This window comes from Crocodylus porosus, unplaced genomic scaffold, assembly GCF_001723895.1.
Source record: "Crocodylus porosus isolate Cpor-Errol unplaced genomic scaffold, CroPor_comp1, whole genome shotgun sequence".
Lineage (NCBI taxonomy): Eukaryota > Metazoa > Chordata > Crocodylia > Crocodylidae > Crocodylus > Crocodylus porosus.
Window position 1 is genome coordinate 22,541,772 of NW_017728948.1, and position 18,512 is coordinate 22,560,283.

Consider the following 18,512-nt stretch of genomic DNA (forward strand, 5'->3'; position numbering starts at 1 on the left):
CCCATCCAAATCATTGATAAAGATGTTGAAAAGCACTGGTCCAAGCCAGGACCCCTGAGGGACATCACTTGCCGCTTTGCACCAGGACAACACAGATCCGTTCATGAGAACTCTCTGGGTCCTACCCTGTAGCCAGTTTCCCACCCACTGAACCGTCAAGCAGCTGAGCCCTCAATCTTCCAGTTTTCAAACAAGGATATTGTGGGATACTAGATCAAAAGCCTTTTGGAAGTCTAGGTATATAACATCTACCCTGTCTCCCATGTCCAGGTGGCGAGAGACCAGGTTGTAGAAGGGGATGAGACTGATAAGACAAGACCTACCCATGACAAAAGCCATGCTGGCTGTCATTCAGAATCTTACCTTCCGCGAGTGTATCGCATATAGATTCTTTAATGAGCTTTTCCAGGATTTTCCCTGGGATAGAGGTTAGGCTGATTGGCCTATAGTTACCCGGGTCCTCCCTCTTCCCCTTCTTGAAGATGGGCACCATGTTGGCCCTCTTCCAATCCTCAGGGATTTCCCCTGCGCACCACGAGTTCTGAAAGACCTTTGCCAGGGGTTCCGCGATGACCTCAGCCAGCTCCTTCAGCACTCTCGGATGAAGTCCATCCAGTCCTGCTGACTTATGAATGTCTAGATTTGGCATTGCACCTGCTCAGCATCCACAGTGTTAAACTTCTCAGCATGCCTCCTATGAGCCTCATCTCATTTGTCTTTCCCCTTGGTCTAGTGAAATTACAAAAGCAAGTGGCCATTCAGGAGTTCAGTTTTGTCCTGAATGTCAGTTACCAGCTGTCCCGAGCTGTTAAGCAGGGGTCCCACACTTCCATTTGTTTTCCTTCTGCTGCCTGAATACTTAAAGAAGGACTTCGTATTGTCCTTGACTCCCGTGGTTAACCTAAACTCAGTCACTGCCTTGGCTTTCCTGATCATTTCCCTACAAGTGTTGGCCACTAATGTATAGTCCTTCTTGAGGACTGTCCCTAGCTTCCACTGTGTGTACACCTCATTTTTCTTTTTTAAGAGGATCAAAATGTCCCTATGAAGCCAGGAGGGCTGGCCAGCTCTTCTGCAACCTTTCCTCTTTCCAGGAATGGTTTGCTTTTGTGCTTTGAGGATCATATCCTTGAGCAACGACCATTCTTTGTGCACACCATTCACCTTCCCTTCCTGGTTCTGCATCGCCTCCCCTATTAATGCTCTGAGCCTGCTGAAGTCAGCATTTTTGAAGTCCAGGACTTCAATCCTGTTGGTTGATTTGTTGACTTTATGGAGGATGGTGAACCTGATAATTTCACTGTCACCCAGGTTACCCTTGTGTTCAAGCCACGCACCAGATCATCTCCTTTGGCCAAGACCAAGTCTAAGAGAACGTTACCTCTGGTTGCTCCTTGCACTTCCCAGGTCAGAATGAGCTCCTCAATCACAGTCAGGAAACTGAGTGAATGATGTGACCTAGCCAGGTGTTCCTCCCAATCTATGTCTGGGTAACTGAAGTCTCCCATGATAACCAAGTCCCTTGTACTCACGGCCTCTGTCAGTTCTCAAGAGAACTCCAGATCCAGCTCCTTCCCCTGGTTCAGTGGCCTGTAGTAAATGCATACAGTTAGGTTTCTCTCACTTTGCCATGTATGGAATGATACACAAATATCAGTTCATACATGGACTTGCATATTCTGGAATATGAGAATGTTGGCTTCCACGCTTTTTATCTCCTGTTTATCCTAAATCCTTTCCTAAGCAACATAACTGAATCAATTAATCAAACGAAACAATGTTCTCCCTCCCATCATTGGAAACACTAAATCCTGTTTTTGTTTTGTTCACACCCTAATTTACACGAGACTTTTTTTAGTAGAGGTGCACTGATACATTGGTGCATATTGTATCGGCACCGATAAAAGGAAAAGTGACATTACCGGTAATTGGCTTTTTATGGCTGATGTAGCTGATAATGTTGCTGATAAATGCCATGTGCCCGCACACAGCCACAGCTTGGAGAGCAGCGCTTGGCTGGTAAGTCTGTTGAGGGGAAGGAGCAGGGAGAGGAAGGGGGCATGTGGGGGGGCCAGATTGAGGCCCCCATGATGAGGGGGGCTGGGGCAGGTGCTGCCCTGCCAGGGCGCAGCATGGGACAGCTCATTTGGAAGGTATGGGGGGGGCAGCTCCTGCCGCTGTGCATGCCCCCCATGCCTCCCCAGGGGTGTATGCAGCATTGGGAACCACCCCTCCTCCCTGCACCCCTGGACTAGCTGCATAGCTCTGTCTGCGCTCCACCTGCCCCAGCCCCAGTCCCCCTCCTCTCTCACCATGGGAACCTCAATCTGTCCCCTCCTATGCCCCTTCCCCCAATAGACTTACTAGCTAGACTCTGCTCTCGAAGCTGCCTGGCTGCATATCAGCAATCAGATCGGTATCAGCTGATTATGGCTTGTTAATAATCGGCCATTGGTATCAGCCCAAAAAACTTTTATCAGCGCACCCCTACCTTTTGCCATAAACTCTTGAGTACAGATATATAAATATACTACAATTGAAACCTTAACAAATCTATTCATGATGCACTAATCTAAACTGAATATAGCTCACTCTCCTACAGAGGTATAGAAATAACACAGCAAAAAACAGTAAAATCTCAAGTGCTTATAATTTAGCAAGTAAGGTGGTCCAATACCTAAGAAAGACTGTTTTTTTTCTAGCCACAGCCCCATTTAGTATATACATTTTTCCTATTATTTGTCTTATTAAAGACTGCTATATAACAGGGGGTGTCAACTGGGGGTATGCATACCCCCAGGGGTACTTGGGAAGGCCCTAGTGAAATTTAACCAACAAATCAATGTTAAAACCAGACTTAGACCAAACCCAGGTATTTTGGTTCTAATTCCTATGCCTAATCTTTTAGTTCTAACTTCCTCTTAGTCCTTCCAGGCTCAATCCCAGGCCAAAACATTCATTAGTGATTTTTAATTTTGGGTAATCTCAAATTTAATGACTAAGTTTAGCCGATTGACTTAGATCACAATTCCAGAGGTGCTGAATGTCTGCAGTTCCATGATAGATGTGGGCCCTTTGAATATCCAGCTCACACTGGACACACAAAATTGTAGTTCAGTTTAGAAATTGTAGCTCTAAACTCCTAAGTTCAGATCCCATTCCACCTATCAGGTGCCTAAGTGGGGCTTAGGTTCTTAAGTATGATCCTATTCCATCCTGTTCAAGTCCCTGAAAAACAATTATACAGAAACAAAGTGGTGGACAGCCTGGTAGTGTAGTGATTGGCTATCCATTTCATTCATCAATCCAATTTACACAATGCTATATAGCCTCTGATGCCTGCAATGTAGAGGCACTGCTTGATAATGATGCAAGACTACAACATAGAACAGTTTTAATCGTCAAAGCCCTTAGGAAGTAAAACACCAAAATAGCTCCTTTTTAAAAAAACATTTTGGATGACGTTGGGGAAGATTTTATACCATACTGCTTTGGTAAACCACCGAAGCTCTGTGGCCCTGAGTTTATTATTGACATCAATTACACACCAACTGGACACCTAGAGGTTTGAATAACAGACTAATAGAATTACACATCAGCCTCATGGGGAAATGTTATGTCGTAATATTTCGTGCATACGCAGAAACCATAAAATCATAGGAACAAAAGGGCTAAAAGAGACCTCAGAAGGCTATCTAATTCCACCCCTGTTCAAGGGAGTATCATACCACCCAAGAGTTTGCCTAATCTGCTCTTCAAACCTTCCAGTGGTAGAGATTCAATAACCTCTTTAGGTGATCACTTCTATGGCTTATACTGCCAAATAAAAGACTAATTTTAAGATTTAAGTAGCATCATCTGCATAGCATGGCACAGTGACTAACCGGTTGTCTTGGAGGACTTTCCCACTTGTGTAAGATGTGATATGGAGCGTTATGAAGCAAAGTTACTGGCCAGTGACTGGTGTTGGAAAGCCAACTCGGTTTACTTCTCCTCTCAAAATGTAACACAATTTTCTTATTGCCAACACAGGCTTCCAACAATGGTAAGTACAAAAAAATATGGATATACCCATACTTCAAGCAATGGCATATTTTTGATTATGCTGCTGTTTGCTTCTGAAACTTTAAGGATGGCAGGCTCATCTATTCTATGAGTGTTTCAAGGTGCTGGTCAAACCACACCTGGTCCACACACAGATAACCCTTCAGATGAACTTGAGAGACTTCCCAAGATAAAAACCTGCAAATCAACATCGTTGGGCTGAGATGCCTTAAAAAGTAAGCAGAGTTTCAACACAAGATATAAGAAACTACTTGATTAACTGTAAGTGGATAAGCAGATGTGGGAAATCTGAGATGCCACTTAGAGCAGTGCATCTGCAGTCCTTTGCCTTGTAAAGAGAAAATATCAGACTGATGAACGTGACCATGAATCAGCCAGCTTCTACATGAATTGCATGCCACAGATAGGACATAGATGCCATAAAATAGATTAAATCCATCAAAATAAAATACGTAGTATAAACTACTTCACCAAGTGAAAAGCCATTGGTGGAAAGATAAGCCATGGAACTTCTGGAAGTAACAGGAAGACATAAATGTAAACTCTGCACCATGTCCAGTCCAAAATCCAGTGACACGACACCCATAGGCTTTGATGGTAGGGCAGCCTATTCATTGACAAGAATGAAATCCTTGTTTGGTGGGTAGAATGCTTCATTTCATAATTCGACTGACAATCTAGCATATCAGACTTGGCTTGTCATAACATTTCCCAAGCATTCAATCATGAAACACCTTGTTGTGGTTCAATTCAGAACATCAAAAGAGGCACCAAGCAAAATTCACCCAGCAAAATTGCCAACACGGATAATATTCTTACTGGACTCTTCCAGTACAACAAACAACAAATGATTTTACAGCTTATGGTACTTTTCTAATTCAAGGCAGGAAAGAGGAATGCAATGCCATCATGCTACAACTCACCCCAGGAATTTTGTGTGAAGCAAGCAACTGAATTTGTAAAATCAAGAATTGGTCCATACCTGTGACAGACTAAGAATCTGTTGTAATATTTCTTGTTTAAATGTGTTCATGGTGTAACAATGCTGCATGCCTCAGTTTTTCTGACATACTTGTATAAGGGGGAGAACAGCCAAGATAATTTCGGGGTCCCCTGAAGCTGTACAGGCTGTTTGGGTTCAAGGACTATGCTTATTGTATGTCCAATAAATGCCTTTGTTGAGGAAGAGCTGTCTGCTTTGCTGCTTGGGCCTTCAGGGTGCAATTCTTTCCCGTTTAAAAAAGGTAAAGAGCCTCTCTTAGGAGTTGGAGTGGAAGGTAGCTCTGTGAGGGAAGTCCATGTATAACCAGGAAAGGTCAGGGAGCAAAAGACTGGGTCTCACACCACTTTAGAAGCTATGCCTGGGATGGCTTGGGGGGGTATTCAGAGACACTGTACAGGGCTGTGAGTCCTGAACAAGGACTCCGCTGTGACCGCACCTCATTTGTGAAAACACTGACGCTAAAGAGGTCTTGTTGAATTTTCCTGTCATGTCATGGATGTGGAACTCCATGAAGGGAATAACAGATGCATGGCTTAAATGCTTAGTTTACTTTTTGCAAATTATTTATGGAGGATATACTAGTTATCTTCTATCCTCATCTGTTTAGCACCTCATTTTTATCTCACCATTTGAAGTTTTGCAGCCCATTCCCCATGCTCCAACTGACCATAATCACTCACTCACCTATCACAAGATTTAGTTGATATTTTTAAATCAGTTTTATTGATTTACTTGTGTATACACAAAAAATCTACTCAACACATACACACCCACACTAAACTGACAGACTGACATTTTCCTGTATTTATCTCAAGGCCTGACAATTATTTACTGTAGAATAGTATTACCAACAGCTCAAATCAAGGGTTTAAGATTGTACAAATAATTAGTAAAGAAACCGCTGTAGCTCTGGTTAGCTTCCAGTCTTTACAAGATGAAAAAAAAGAGAAAGACTCAAAACAAACAGCTGGAGGAGGACATGGAAGAGCAAAGTAAATATTATAGGAGAAACATCCCCCATAGACAAGTTAATTCAACTGATGAATTGAACTGACATTCTCTTCAATCCCCAAGCAGTTCATTCAGTCACACACTCCCCTTTCATGACATGTTGGGTATGTCTATAGGGCTTCCTTCCTGATCCTGGGTTCACTGCTTTTAAAAAAGCTCTACCCATTCATTGCCACTGGGGCACATCAATGATCAGCAATCAGGTGGAGACCTTGGAAGTAGCCTGAGAGGCTCAGAGAGGACTTGAATGCAGGTGTGGGGCCCACATTTACTTAGCCTAATTACTGGTTCCTGATACTCCCAGTGGAAGTGAATAGGCAGGGCATATTTTGCTGGACCTGGGATCTGGAGGGAGCCCTACTGACATGCCATTATTTGCTTACTGACACAAATCAGGTGTAACTCTCTTGAATCAGGTGTAACTCTAATGAACCTGCATTGCCACAAGATTGCAAAAGAGGAGAATCAGGTCCATGACTAATGCCTGTAGTTAGTTTGCCCATACACTTCTAGTGCCAAATCTTTTCCCAGTTTGCTATAAGAGATTAGAATTTCACTCACCACTGACCTTCAAACCACCACAATACTACTAGGATGTTGGTATCTGTGATAAAATATGTGCAGCAGCAGCCTGGAATAGGTTGATGAAGAACCTCATAATTACCTTCTGGTTATGACCAAGCAATCACTTAGAAACAGCTGTTAGAAAAGACTGACTCCTCACACACACACCAGGCACAGTGTATGGAAGTCTGCAGATCTTACAGAAGAGTGCTATATGTAGCCTAAGGAGCAGTGAAGGTATGAAGCAGCAAGTTTTTTGTTATTTAATACAGAAGTGGAACCCAAGGAAGAAAGTAAGCCTGGCTTCTCTGATTTTTCCCCTCTGAGAATGCGCAGTGATCCCTGGGGCAGTAAAGGGACTAAGGGCTAGTAAAGCCCAGAATGGGGAGAAACCCAGGATTAGATGTGCAGCTTTCTAGAGTCTGCAGATTGAATTATGTTAGTCTAAACCTGGATCCCTGCTACATAGACGAAGATTTCAGGAGGAGGTTCCTGATGAAGCAATGGAAGGGCTGCAGCCTGGCACATTCAAGGTAGGTGTGTGCCCAAATCTTTTGCTGACGGAAGGGACAGGTGTTGAGTATGTCCCAAGTGGGAAACAGCACCGGACGACATGATCCGATTCAGTATAGCAATTCCTGTGGTGTTCTTTACAGAGATGTGGTGCTATCTGATTAGAGTCAGTTTTGACAGTGGCTTTGCATCTCAGGAGGACTGTTAACAACTTAAATAAGAGATGCTAGAGATCCCTTCCTACTCTGTGATTCTATGACCATTGCATTATACTTGTTCAGCTTCTGTGAATGTAGTTAGGCTTTGCTTTCTGGTGTGATTCAAATAAAAGAAGAGGGTTTGTTGGCTCCAAATCTAGCATGAAAATTCTTTTCCTTCAATCTTCTCTGGTAAAATATTTGTAATTTAAAAAATGTAGTGGATTAATTGAACAACAGACACTGACTTTACTTTTGTCTTGCTTGTTCATGTTTCCAGTATCGCCTTTGTTTCTATAAAGAAATATGGTTTCAGGCAGTATCCAAAAGTACAAATTTCTCTTCAGATTGCCAAGGACTGTCTCAAAGTTGAGAAATCTAGCACAGGATTTGCAAAAATACAGCCTGCAGACCAGATTCGCCCCACCAAGGATTTTGTCTGGCCTGCGGTGGGTCCCTCAGTCCTACCCAGCCTAGGCACAGGAAACAACCCAGGCTGTGGTGTGTGTGGCCAGTCCTGCCAGCACCAGGTTCACAGCAGGGCTGAGATGGTGTGGCAGCCAAACTCACTTCCTGGTGGCAGTGGCTCCTCCTTTTGTCTGCAGCTGCCAGTGTTACCACCACCACTGGACCCAGCTACACTGCCTAGGCACCCTGGCCCTTCCACCCCACACCTACCACAAGGGGTGGGATTCATGTGGGCAGGGCATGCAGCAAGGCAGATGGAGTAGGGCTGTGGGTGGGTGGGGAGTAGTGCCTGGGAGCAGGATGGGTGGGCAGACACAAGATCATGGAGCAGGATCGTAGGGCCAGGGCCCAGCCACAATCTTGTTTCCTGCACACCTCTGTGATAGATGCCAATTCTACAGATGCGGGAGGTGCGGGGAGCATACCATGGCTCTGCTCTGGGCCTCAGTCCCACACTGTCATTGGCCTGCAATCCCAGCCTCCCTTGTCTGTCCCACTCCTGGATGCTGCTCCCTGCACACCTGCGGCCCATCCCATCTGCCCGGCCACGTACCCTGCCTGCATGGGTATTTGCCAGTCCCTTTGGAGAACCTATGATTGCTGGGTTATAACAGCTGGGGCCTGGGGTGGAGCTGTGATCCTCTTACTATATGTCCCTGCCCATGGAACTGGTGTCTGTCACAGGGACATACGCTGTGCGGATTGTGACTTTGCTCTGGGCCCTGACCCTAGCCCTGTGATGTTACTGCCCCACAATCCCAGCCCCAGCCCTGCCTACCCATCCTGTTCTTGGATGCTGTTCCCCACCTGCCTGTGGCCCCATCTCATCCGCCTGGCTAAGTGGAGCAGTGCCACGTGGGGAGCTTTGGTGAGTTGTTGTGTTGGGGTGGGGGGTGCTGACCTGGCCCATGACAGCTTATCAAACTCCTTAAATGTCCCTCTGGCCCAAATAATTTTCCACCCCAGCCTAGCACCACAGTATGTTTGTGTGCACACTGCTTTCAAAGGTGTGACTATATCCTGTGTACCTAATCTAGCTAGTTTGGGCATGGATAACAATGTGAGCTGACTTGGGGAACCAAGTTCCTGGGTAAGTTTTATCCCATGGCAAGCTCCATGCTGTTACCACTACCATGTTTTCAAGAATGGGAGAGTAGGTTTTGTGTGATACTGTTTTTTTCCTCACAAAAGTGAGTGGATGCCGTCCTGACCTTGGCATGCACACTAAAATTGAAAGGTAAAGCACTCTGAACCATGTGATTTAAGCAGACACTGAGGAAACTGCAAAGGGAATGTAATTTTCTGAGAACAATTCCTTCCTTCGGTAGCAATTCTGCCTTTTTATGCCCCTGGCAACACATACATCTTGTAATAGCTACTCTTCCCTTCCTCGGCTGCTATTTTACTTAAATAGGGTTATACTGACTTGCATTAGATCAGGCCCATTGGTATGTGTGAGTGCGCACAAGCTTTCTGGAGAGTACAAATAAGTTTTATTTTTTTTGTACCCAGCCAATGCACCTTGAAAAGCTGCTATTGTAAAAGCATGTTTAGTTTCTTGAATCTAAATTCTTATTGGATATCACCAAATCAGTTGTGGCAGTTTTGTAAGACTGGTTAGTCTTTACTTAGAAGAGCCCAGAATTGAAATGGCATGTGCAATATGTAAAAGGTTAGGACCGAATGTTCTAGCAAAGCTCTTTGGGATCTCACATACAGTGTTTCTGTCAGCCCAGTAATTTTAGAAAAGTTCAATTCACTCAAACACTTAATGGAACAGAGCTTGGTCAAAAACAAGGCTAGAGGAAATAGGATTTTAACTGGGTCTTAATGTCCATGATGCAGTTTCCAATAACAGAAACCAATACAACTTCTGCAAATAAAGTGGGATCGTGCAGGAGACAAATGTTTGGCTTCTACAGACTTCGAACAAAATGGGGGAAAAAAGTTGAAAATGTCTGTCCAGAGATCACCTATAATGCATAGTAGTATCATATACATTTGCTTCCTGTTAAATTTTAACTTTCCAAACCAATTTACCCTTTTCTAAATCAATAGCAGGTTCCTCAAACACTTAAAAAAAAAAAAAAAAAAGCCATTAATCCACAATCATGCCTTAAGTACAGTGACACCAGCCAGGCCTTTTTTTCTGTCCCCATTCCCCCATCAAAACTTTATCAAACCTTGTTGGAGGAAAATGCACATGGCAATAAGGGTTCCAATAAAGCAGAATAAATGCAGTCAGATAACTAACATTTATTTAGACACCCACATCCAAATGCTGATCTGATATGGATTACAAACAGTCACAACACACCAAGATGGTCATGATTAATCATGACAAATAGCCTGTCAAGCTAGAAATAATCACTTTCAGCTCAAATAAAGGTCACTGCTTCTGCTACAATTAGCTACAATTTTCAGCCTTCAGGTAGTGATAACATCTATTACGCACACAGAAAACATTTAATAAGGAAAGAAGTGACAAAGCACAAAACTTTTTACCAATTGCAACAATTTCCAATTTGGCATGACTAAGAACTACAAAACATACTTCTAGTAAGGGTATGATTTTATATCCCTGAACCAACACAGTCAATTTAGTAGAATAAGCTCTCTCTAACACTTATAACTCTATGAGTTAACTGCGAAGCCTGACTATTTCCTTGCAGTTCTCTTCTGAGGAGGATCATCCTAGTATGGCATAGTTTTCTCTGGGAAAGAGGGCTGAGGCATATGAGGCATTTATACACATGCTCTGGGGCAGGGAGGGTAGGGGGAGACACTTTAATTAGAGCAGCTCTCGAAGCTGCTCTAATTAAAGTGCCCAGAGCATCTTGTATATCAGCATCCCCAAGCTTAAAAATGGTGGTGCTCAATCAGTTTTTAGTTAAAAGTGCCCCCGCCATCATTTTTAAGTGCAGAGATGCTGATACACGAGACACTGGAGTCTCGAGCACGATAATTACCAATCTCCAGCTTGGTTCAGTGGGAACTTATGCAGGATCCCCCAGTTGTGTCTCCAGCCAAGCATGTGGTGTGGCAGGAGGCATGGTTGTTGGGATCTGCATCAGAGCCCATCACACCTTTACTTTAACATTACATCCGTCAGCAGCCCTAGAAATAGGAAGCTGGTTTTTGCTATTCATACAAGGAGAATCTCTTCAAAAAATAATCAAGGTTTTTTAAAAAAAATAAATAAAACGCTCAGTAATGGCATCCTACGCAGAAACCTTCAGGCATTCTACATTTTAGAAATTTGTATTCCTTTGCTCCTACCCTGCCTGGCACCTGGCGCTGCCTGTGCCACATGGCGCAGGCCTAGTCCAGCACTGCATGATACCGTGTGCCTTCATGCAGCTTCCATGCCCGCAGGACCTGGCCTGGTGTGACAGGCAGTCCCCGCGAGTGGTGCGGGGCTCCAGGTGACAGCCTGAGCGGCCCAGAGATGCTCAAAGGCACATAGCGCCAGACTGAACTGTGCCAGGCCCACATGATGTGGCACAGGCAGCGCTGGGTGCCAGGGATGTATTTTAATTACAGTGCATCGGAGCAGCCTTGCTGCTTGCGTATAGGTGTCCATGATGTCTTCCTCCTTTTATTGCCTGTATGCGGCATCACTGCCTACCTGCTGTCTAGGCTGCCAGGAAAACTACAGGGATTCCTGTGCTGGCAGTGACCATCTTGCCTACCACACCTACTCAATAACTGCAAGCTATTAGAATGTTAGCAAAGTTTGTTAAAGTGCCAGGATGGTGTGGCAAGATGGTCTGCCATGGCATGAGCAGTTCTCATTTGATAGACTGTGAAAATGAAATTCAGAGTGTGTAAAAACTATAGGTTGGTATGTAGTTAATATTAGATTTTCTACTTTGGAAACTGTGAAGGTAAATTCTTTGTAGTAGATTCATAAAGATGTGTAGTCACTTTAGGGAGGAACATTTTGCAGGTCTAAATAAGGAAAGTTTTCCCTTTTTACCATTATATAAATGTTTAGCAGATGAATCATTAAGTTATTTCTGTTGCATTTGGAATCCTATGTCTATGACCCAACAAGTGGAGAACAAGATTGCTTTTTGCTTCTGACCTCCAGGACTTGAACCCCACATCTCCTAAGGTGAAAGACTAATTTTCTCACACTTTGGTACTATAATCTCTCCCCTTTTAAAATGGTCTTAACACCATATCTTAAGAAACTTGTTAGATACCCACTCATGATGTATAGCTGGATCAGAGGATTCAGACTTCTAGTAAGTGGAAGAAAACATAAGTGTCACCTTATGGAGATCTACAACAGCCTCAGTGCTTTCACGGTTGTCCACTTCTTCTAGATTCCACTGTGTCTGTCTCTGCTTCTCTAGCAATTCATGGTAAGCCTAAGGGAAGTATACAAGATAAGATAAAGCCAAAACCCCAGTTGACATGAAAAGGCATTAGAGGATCAAGGATGCTTTTTGACTACACAAAAGCCACTAAAACTGTAAAAACTAACCGAAAAAAACATGCATGTTGCCTTACCTTACATGAGTGACAGGAGAAGTCAAGGGCACTGATGTGATTTGACGTGATACTTGTTATTAAAATATACTTAGAGGGGCATTGTTCATTTTGCTTGGACATCTTAATTTGGGCATCTCCTAACTTCCAACTTGATTTTACAAACTGGAGGAAGGCACAGTCCAGGACCATAGAGATGCTTTGGTAGCTGACCAGACAGTCTCTGTGCTTGCCCTTGCCCTGATGTGACCTGGACCTGAGCTCTGTTCCAGGTAAGCTTCCAAGGGAGGGGGCGGAGGGGGGCAGCTGCCCACCCCACACAGGGACCATATGCCCCCCGCAGAGCCCCAGCGCCCCTGCATGGCACACAACTCACTGGCGGCAGCAGTGGCTACTTGGATGCTCAGGGCTTCCTGGCACAGCCCTCTGCACAGCACAGGGCAGTGCAGCTTGGCCCTGGCCACCTGGCACCCAGCGCTGCCTGTGCCACATCATGTGGGCCTGGCACAGTTCAGTCTGGCACTATGTGCCTTTGAGCATCTCTGGGCCGCTCAGGCTGTCACCTGGAGCCCCACACCACTCGTGGGGACTGCCTGTCACACCAGGCCAGGTCCTGCGGGCATGGAAGCTGCATGAAGGCACACGGTATCATGCAGTGCTGGACTAGGCCTGCACCATGTGGCACAGGCAGCGCCAGGTGCCAGGCAGGGTAGGAGTAAAGGAATACAAATTTCTAAAATGTAGAATGCCTGAAGGTTGCTGCGTAGGATGCCATTACTGAGCGTTTTATTTTATTTTTTTTAAAAAACCTTGATTATTTTTTGAAGAGATTCTCCTTGTATGAATAGCAAAAACCAGCTTCCTATTTCTAGGGCTGCTGACGGATGTAATGTTAAAGTAAAGGTGTGATGGGCTCTGATGCAGATCCCAACAACCATGCCTCCTGCCACACCACATGCTTGGCTGGAGACACAACTGGGGGATCCTGCATAAGTTCCCACTGAACCAAGCTTGGCTCCCAGCCGGCTGAGCACACAATGAACTCCTGCAGCTGGAAGCCCTTTCAGCTGGCCACAGTTCCAGCTGGGGGACTGCACCATGCTGACCAATCAGCTGATGGGGTTCCTACCTGGGGTAGGCATGGCATGCTTCCTTAGCTGGGAGCCCTGATCATCTGACAGGACTCCCAGCCTCTGGAGCATGCAGGAGTCTTGAAAGGCTCCTGTGTGCTCCAGAGGCTGGATGCCAGCCACACGTTCAATTAAAGGTATGATAAGAATGAGCTGCACAGTTATAATACAAAATATATAATTGTATATATTTTGTGTAATAACTTTGTGGCTTGTTCCTTTTTTATTATGCCATTAATTGATTAAATGCCTGGCCAGGCCTACACTTAAGTGATTAATCAGTCTAGTAGCCATGAAAATATACACATTTACCCTATTATCGGAAAACTTAACAGGCCATAATGACACAATAAGAGTTACTCATAGTATCCTGTTCAGTTTAGAAGATCACAGATCTAATGGGACATCATTTTCACTGAAACTGAACTGGTTCCAGACTTCAGATGTTTCAGAGAATACTAAACAATATATCCACATCTGGAGCAGGGGCAGGCAGAGGTCCTGTTTGTGATTGGGGCTTCCTAGCAGTACAGATATATTATCTTGCTGTCATTCAGTACTCTATTGTTTAAAGAGAAAACTAGGTCAAGGGAACGAGGTAAGCAAATAGGCTGGCTCAAAACTGCAGCAACCTGGTATCTTTACTATCCACAGAGGGTGTGTCTACATGTTCATGAATGCCCTTTTGCCACTGCTCATTATATTTAGTAGCTCTAATGTTAGGTACTAAATAAATGCACGTTAGACTGCTCTAATGTGCAGTAGCAACTGCGTACACTTTTTTTTTTTTAGTAATGCTTAATATACAGTAGCCTAACTTTAGCGTATCAGCATGGCTTTTAATGTAATGCTCTAATGTGCTGTAAAATATGCTACTGTGCATTGAAGCACACATGTAGATGCACCCAGAGAAGACAAAACTTGTTTCTATTAGATCTTATCTGAAAGAATTGCACGTTACAAACCACGCAGAATTTACTTACCTTTCAAAGACTGCATAAATCTAGCCAGGATACAAATCTGTTCCCACTACCAGAAAATAATTAAATTCCTATTGAATGCATGAAAGGTGGACTTTATTCTCTCTCCTTAATAATACCTTCTTGAAGTTCACAAAATCCTACTTATGTAATATTAGAAGATTATGTTCTGATTACAATGGTTCTACATCTAGGCTTCCATGGATGGGAAATTCAATTAATTTAACAAGAGGTAGTTTGGCTCAAAGACCTTGGTTTGATGGTGATCCAGAATAGTAATGACTAAACTGGTTACCTGCTAACAGTTGTATTGTGGTTTGTGTGAGGGTCTTGCATTAGCTCTTCATGGACAGACAGTATCTGTGTTGGCCACCTTCGTAGAGTGGCCATAGATTTTAATAAGTATACTCATTCCTCCTTTCAGCTGGTCTTTTAAAGCCATGATTGCAACAAGTTAGCAGGCAAATATTTTATAATACTAAGGGGTGTAGGTTGTAGCTGTGTTGGTCTAAAGACATAGGCAGACAAGGTTCTTTGGGTGAACCTGATATCTTTTATTAGACCAACTTAAATAGTTGGAAAAAAAATTTTAAGCAAGCTTTCAGGTTTAAAAACCCTTCATCAGGCTGAGGAAGTCTCTGTAGTTGGTGTGTGCTCTTCCTGGATTGAATAAATAGTGAAGAAGCCAGAGGCTGGGCTGGTCTGCATGCAAGATAGGCAGTCAGTAAAGATGTAAATTGAGTCAGTGGGTGATGGACAGACAGCCTGGAGGAGTGGGGGTAGAAAAGGAGGATGAATGTAGCAGTTGCATAGTGGAGAGGTACCTGGGGAATTGGATGCCATGCAGGTTATAACGTGTCATAAATCCAACATCTATATTTAGTCCATGACTTTTTGTATCCTGGAGACTGATGAAGTGAAATTCATAGGCTTGTCTCAGAAATGTTTTGTAAGTACCCTTTGAGGATTAGATCTGAGAGATTGGAGAGAGAGAGGTCTTCTTGTGAGAAATGTGTCCCCACCAGTAATTGGGTATTCCTGTCTTTGACAGATTTCCAGTGTGCATTCATTCTGGTGTGAAGTTGTTGTTTGGCCTCTCCTACGTATTGTCCATCAGGGAATTTGGTGCATTAGATGAGATGTATTACATTTCTGGAGGTGCAGCTGTAAGATGCAGGAATGCTGATGGCTCTGTTGTGTGGTTTGGTAATTGTGGGGATGGTGGAGATATGTCGGCAGGCTTTACATTTCTTGTCATGGCGTGTTTTGGGCCTTAAGAAGTTTGCTTCTGGTGATGAGGTTAGCGAAGTTTGGTGCTTGTTTGAAGGCTAGGATGGGTGGTTCTGGGAAGATCTCTTTACAAATACCATCTCTTTCTAGTATGGGTTGCAACTGTTTGAGGATTTTCCATATGGGTTCAAGGGAGGGGTGTTATGTCTGGGGAGGGGAACATTTCTCTCTCCAGTATCTCAGTTCTAATCCTCAAAGGAAACTTACAAAACATTTCTCAGATGAACCATTAACTCCCCTTCATCAGTCTCCTGGATACAAAAAACCATGGACTAAATATAGACATTGGATTTATGACACATTATAACCTGGTCTGACATCTGACTCCCCAGGTACCTCTCCACTATTTAACTGCTACATTCATCCCCCTTTTCTCTCCCCCTCCTCTTGCCCCTCCCCCCTGCATGTCTGTCACCCAATTACATCTTCACTGACTGCCTATCTTACATGCAGACCAGCCCGGCCCCTGGCTTCTTCACTATTCATTCCATCCAGGAAGAGCACACACCAACTGCAGAGACTTCCTCAGCCTGATGAAAGGTTTTTAAACTCAAAAGCTTGCTAAATTTTTTCCCCCCAACTATTTATGTTGATCTAATAAAAGATAACAGATTTACCCAAAGAACCTTGTCTGCTTATAATACTAAGTAAATTCTCCAGGCAAGGATCTAGTAATCTTATAGTAATTCTGTTCAAGCCAAGGTTGTGGGATGGTGCCAGGTAAATGTTTTATAATCAAAAGCAAATTTCACAGGCAAGGATAACATAATTCTATATGCTGGTATTGTGCCATGTAAAAAATATCCATTCAGACTCTGAAGAAACTTGAATTGTCAGTGCCTAGTCTGTGTATAAGTAGGGCTGCGTTCTTCAAGACTGTAGACTTTTTTGCCTTTTTTTTTTAAAAGAGCTATAATTTTGTACTTTAACAAAAGCAGTGAGGTTTTTTTAGAAACTAGAAACCTCAAGGGCATTTGCAGATGGATATTTCAGTTGTCCTTTGATCATAAAAATTGTTTCTAAGTAGTAGTAATAATAATAATAATAATAGTAGTAAACAACGACAGTATCTGGCTATATATTGTGGAACAAACAGGAAGAATTGAAAGTCCTAGTACAAGCACAGAGTTGTCATGTAATTGGGATTATGGAGACATGGTAGGATAGGTTGTATGACTGGACTATAGACATGGATGAGTATAGCTTCTATAGGAAGAATAGGTAGGGGAAAAAAGTAAGAGGTTTTGCCTATATATAAAGGTGATGTACACATGTTCTGAGATACAGTAGGAATAGGAAGGTAGGTCAACTGAAAGCCTCTGAGTAAAGGTTAGAGGGGAATGCAGCAGGGGGGGAATGTCATGGTGCGCAGGTGGCTACAGGCCACCAAACCAGGAGGAAGAGGTGGATGAGACCTTCTTTAGACAACTGACAAACTTCCAAATTACAGGACTTAGTTCTCACGGGGGACTTGAATTATCAGAACATCTGCTGGTAGAGAAGCAGTCCAGCAAATTCCTGGAGTATGTTGGGGATAATTTTTTATACAAATGGTAAAGAAGTCAACTGGAGGTAAGCTCTTTTTGACTTACTGCTCACAAACAGGGAGGAATTGGTTGAGAATGCAAAGGTGGAAGGTAATCTGGGTGACAGTGATCAGAGTTCAAGACTCTAAAGGAGAAAGAAAGGAGAGCAGCAGAATAAGAACAATGGACTTCAGAAAAGCAGACGTTAACCAGCCAGGATCCCACAGGAGGCAAGTCTGAAGGGAAAAGGAGTCCAGTAAAGCTGACTACACGTTAAGGGTGGAAAAGCAAGCTGTTCCAATGTGATGAACGAATGGGAAGTCCAACAGGAGACCAGTCTGGCTATACAGCAGTCCCATTTAAGAAGTTGAAAGTCAAAACAGAATCCTACAAAAAGTGGAAACTTGGTCACAGTACTAGGAAGAGTGTAAGAATATTGCACAGGTATGCAGTGAGAAAATTAGGAAAACAAAGGCACAATTTGAGGTGCACCTGGCAAGAGACTTAAAAGACAATAAAAAGGGATTTTATAAGTATGATAAAAGAAAGAGGAAGACCAGAGAAGCTACAAGTCTCTTCTGGAATGCAGAAGGGTATCTAGTTACGGAGGATGGGGAAAAAAAGGCTGAAGTATTTAATGTGTCTTTTGTTTCAGCCTTCACAAATAGGGGCAGCTACCAAATAGCAAGCACAGTTGTGTGCAAAGATGGATAAAAACAGTTTACAGTAGCAGAATAACAGTTTAGGGATTATTAAGAGAAACTAGATGATTTTAAATCAGCAGGGATGGTTGGGATGCACCCTAGGGTACTGAAGGAACTGGCTGAAGTAACTTTGGAGTTATCGGCTATCCTCTTTGAGAACAAAGGGTGGTCATGTGAGGTCCCAGGTGACTGGAAAACGGAAAATATAGCACCTTTATTTATGAAATGGAAGGAGGATTCAGGGAACTACAGACCAGATAGCCCGGAAAGATAATGGATCAGGTCCTCAAGAAATCTACTGTGAAGCATCTAGAGGAGAACAAGATGTTTTTTTATAGATTTCATAGACATTAGGGCTGGACGGGACCTCGGAAGATCATCGAGTCCAGCCCCCTGCCCAAAGGGCAGGAAGTCAGTTGGGGTCATGGGATCCCAGCAAGATAAGCATCCAATTTGCTCTTGAAGGTGTTCAATGGAGGTGCTTGAACCACCTCCGATGGCAGACTGTTCCAGACCTTGGGGGCTTGGACAGTAAAGAAATTCTTCCTTATGTCCAGCCTGAAA

The 18,512-nt window shown here is 43.6% G+C and overlaps 1 protein-coding gene across 1 annotated transcript in view; it reads right to left on the bottom strand.

The window, feature by feature from the left end:
- Window positions 1–18,512, bottom strand: part of EVC (EvC ciliary complex subunit 1) — a 114,251-nt gene that overhangs the window by 47,958 nt on the left and 47,781 nt on the right. The window contains exon 11 of the mRNA XM_019553029.1: window positions 12,099–12,197. Within this exon, the coding sequence (XP_019408574.1) occupies window positions 12,099–12,197 (99 nt within the window). The remainder of the gene's footprint in view (window positions 1–12,098; window positions 12,198–18,512) is intronic.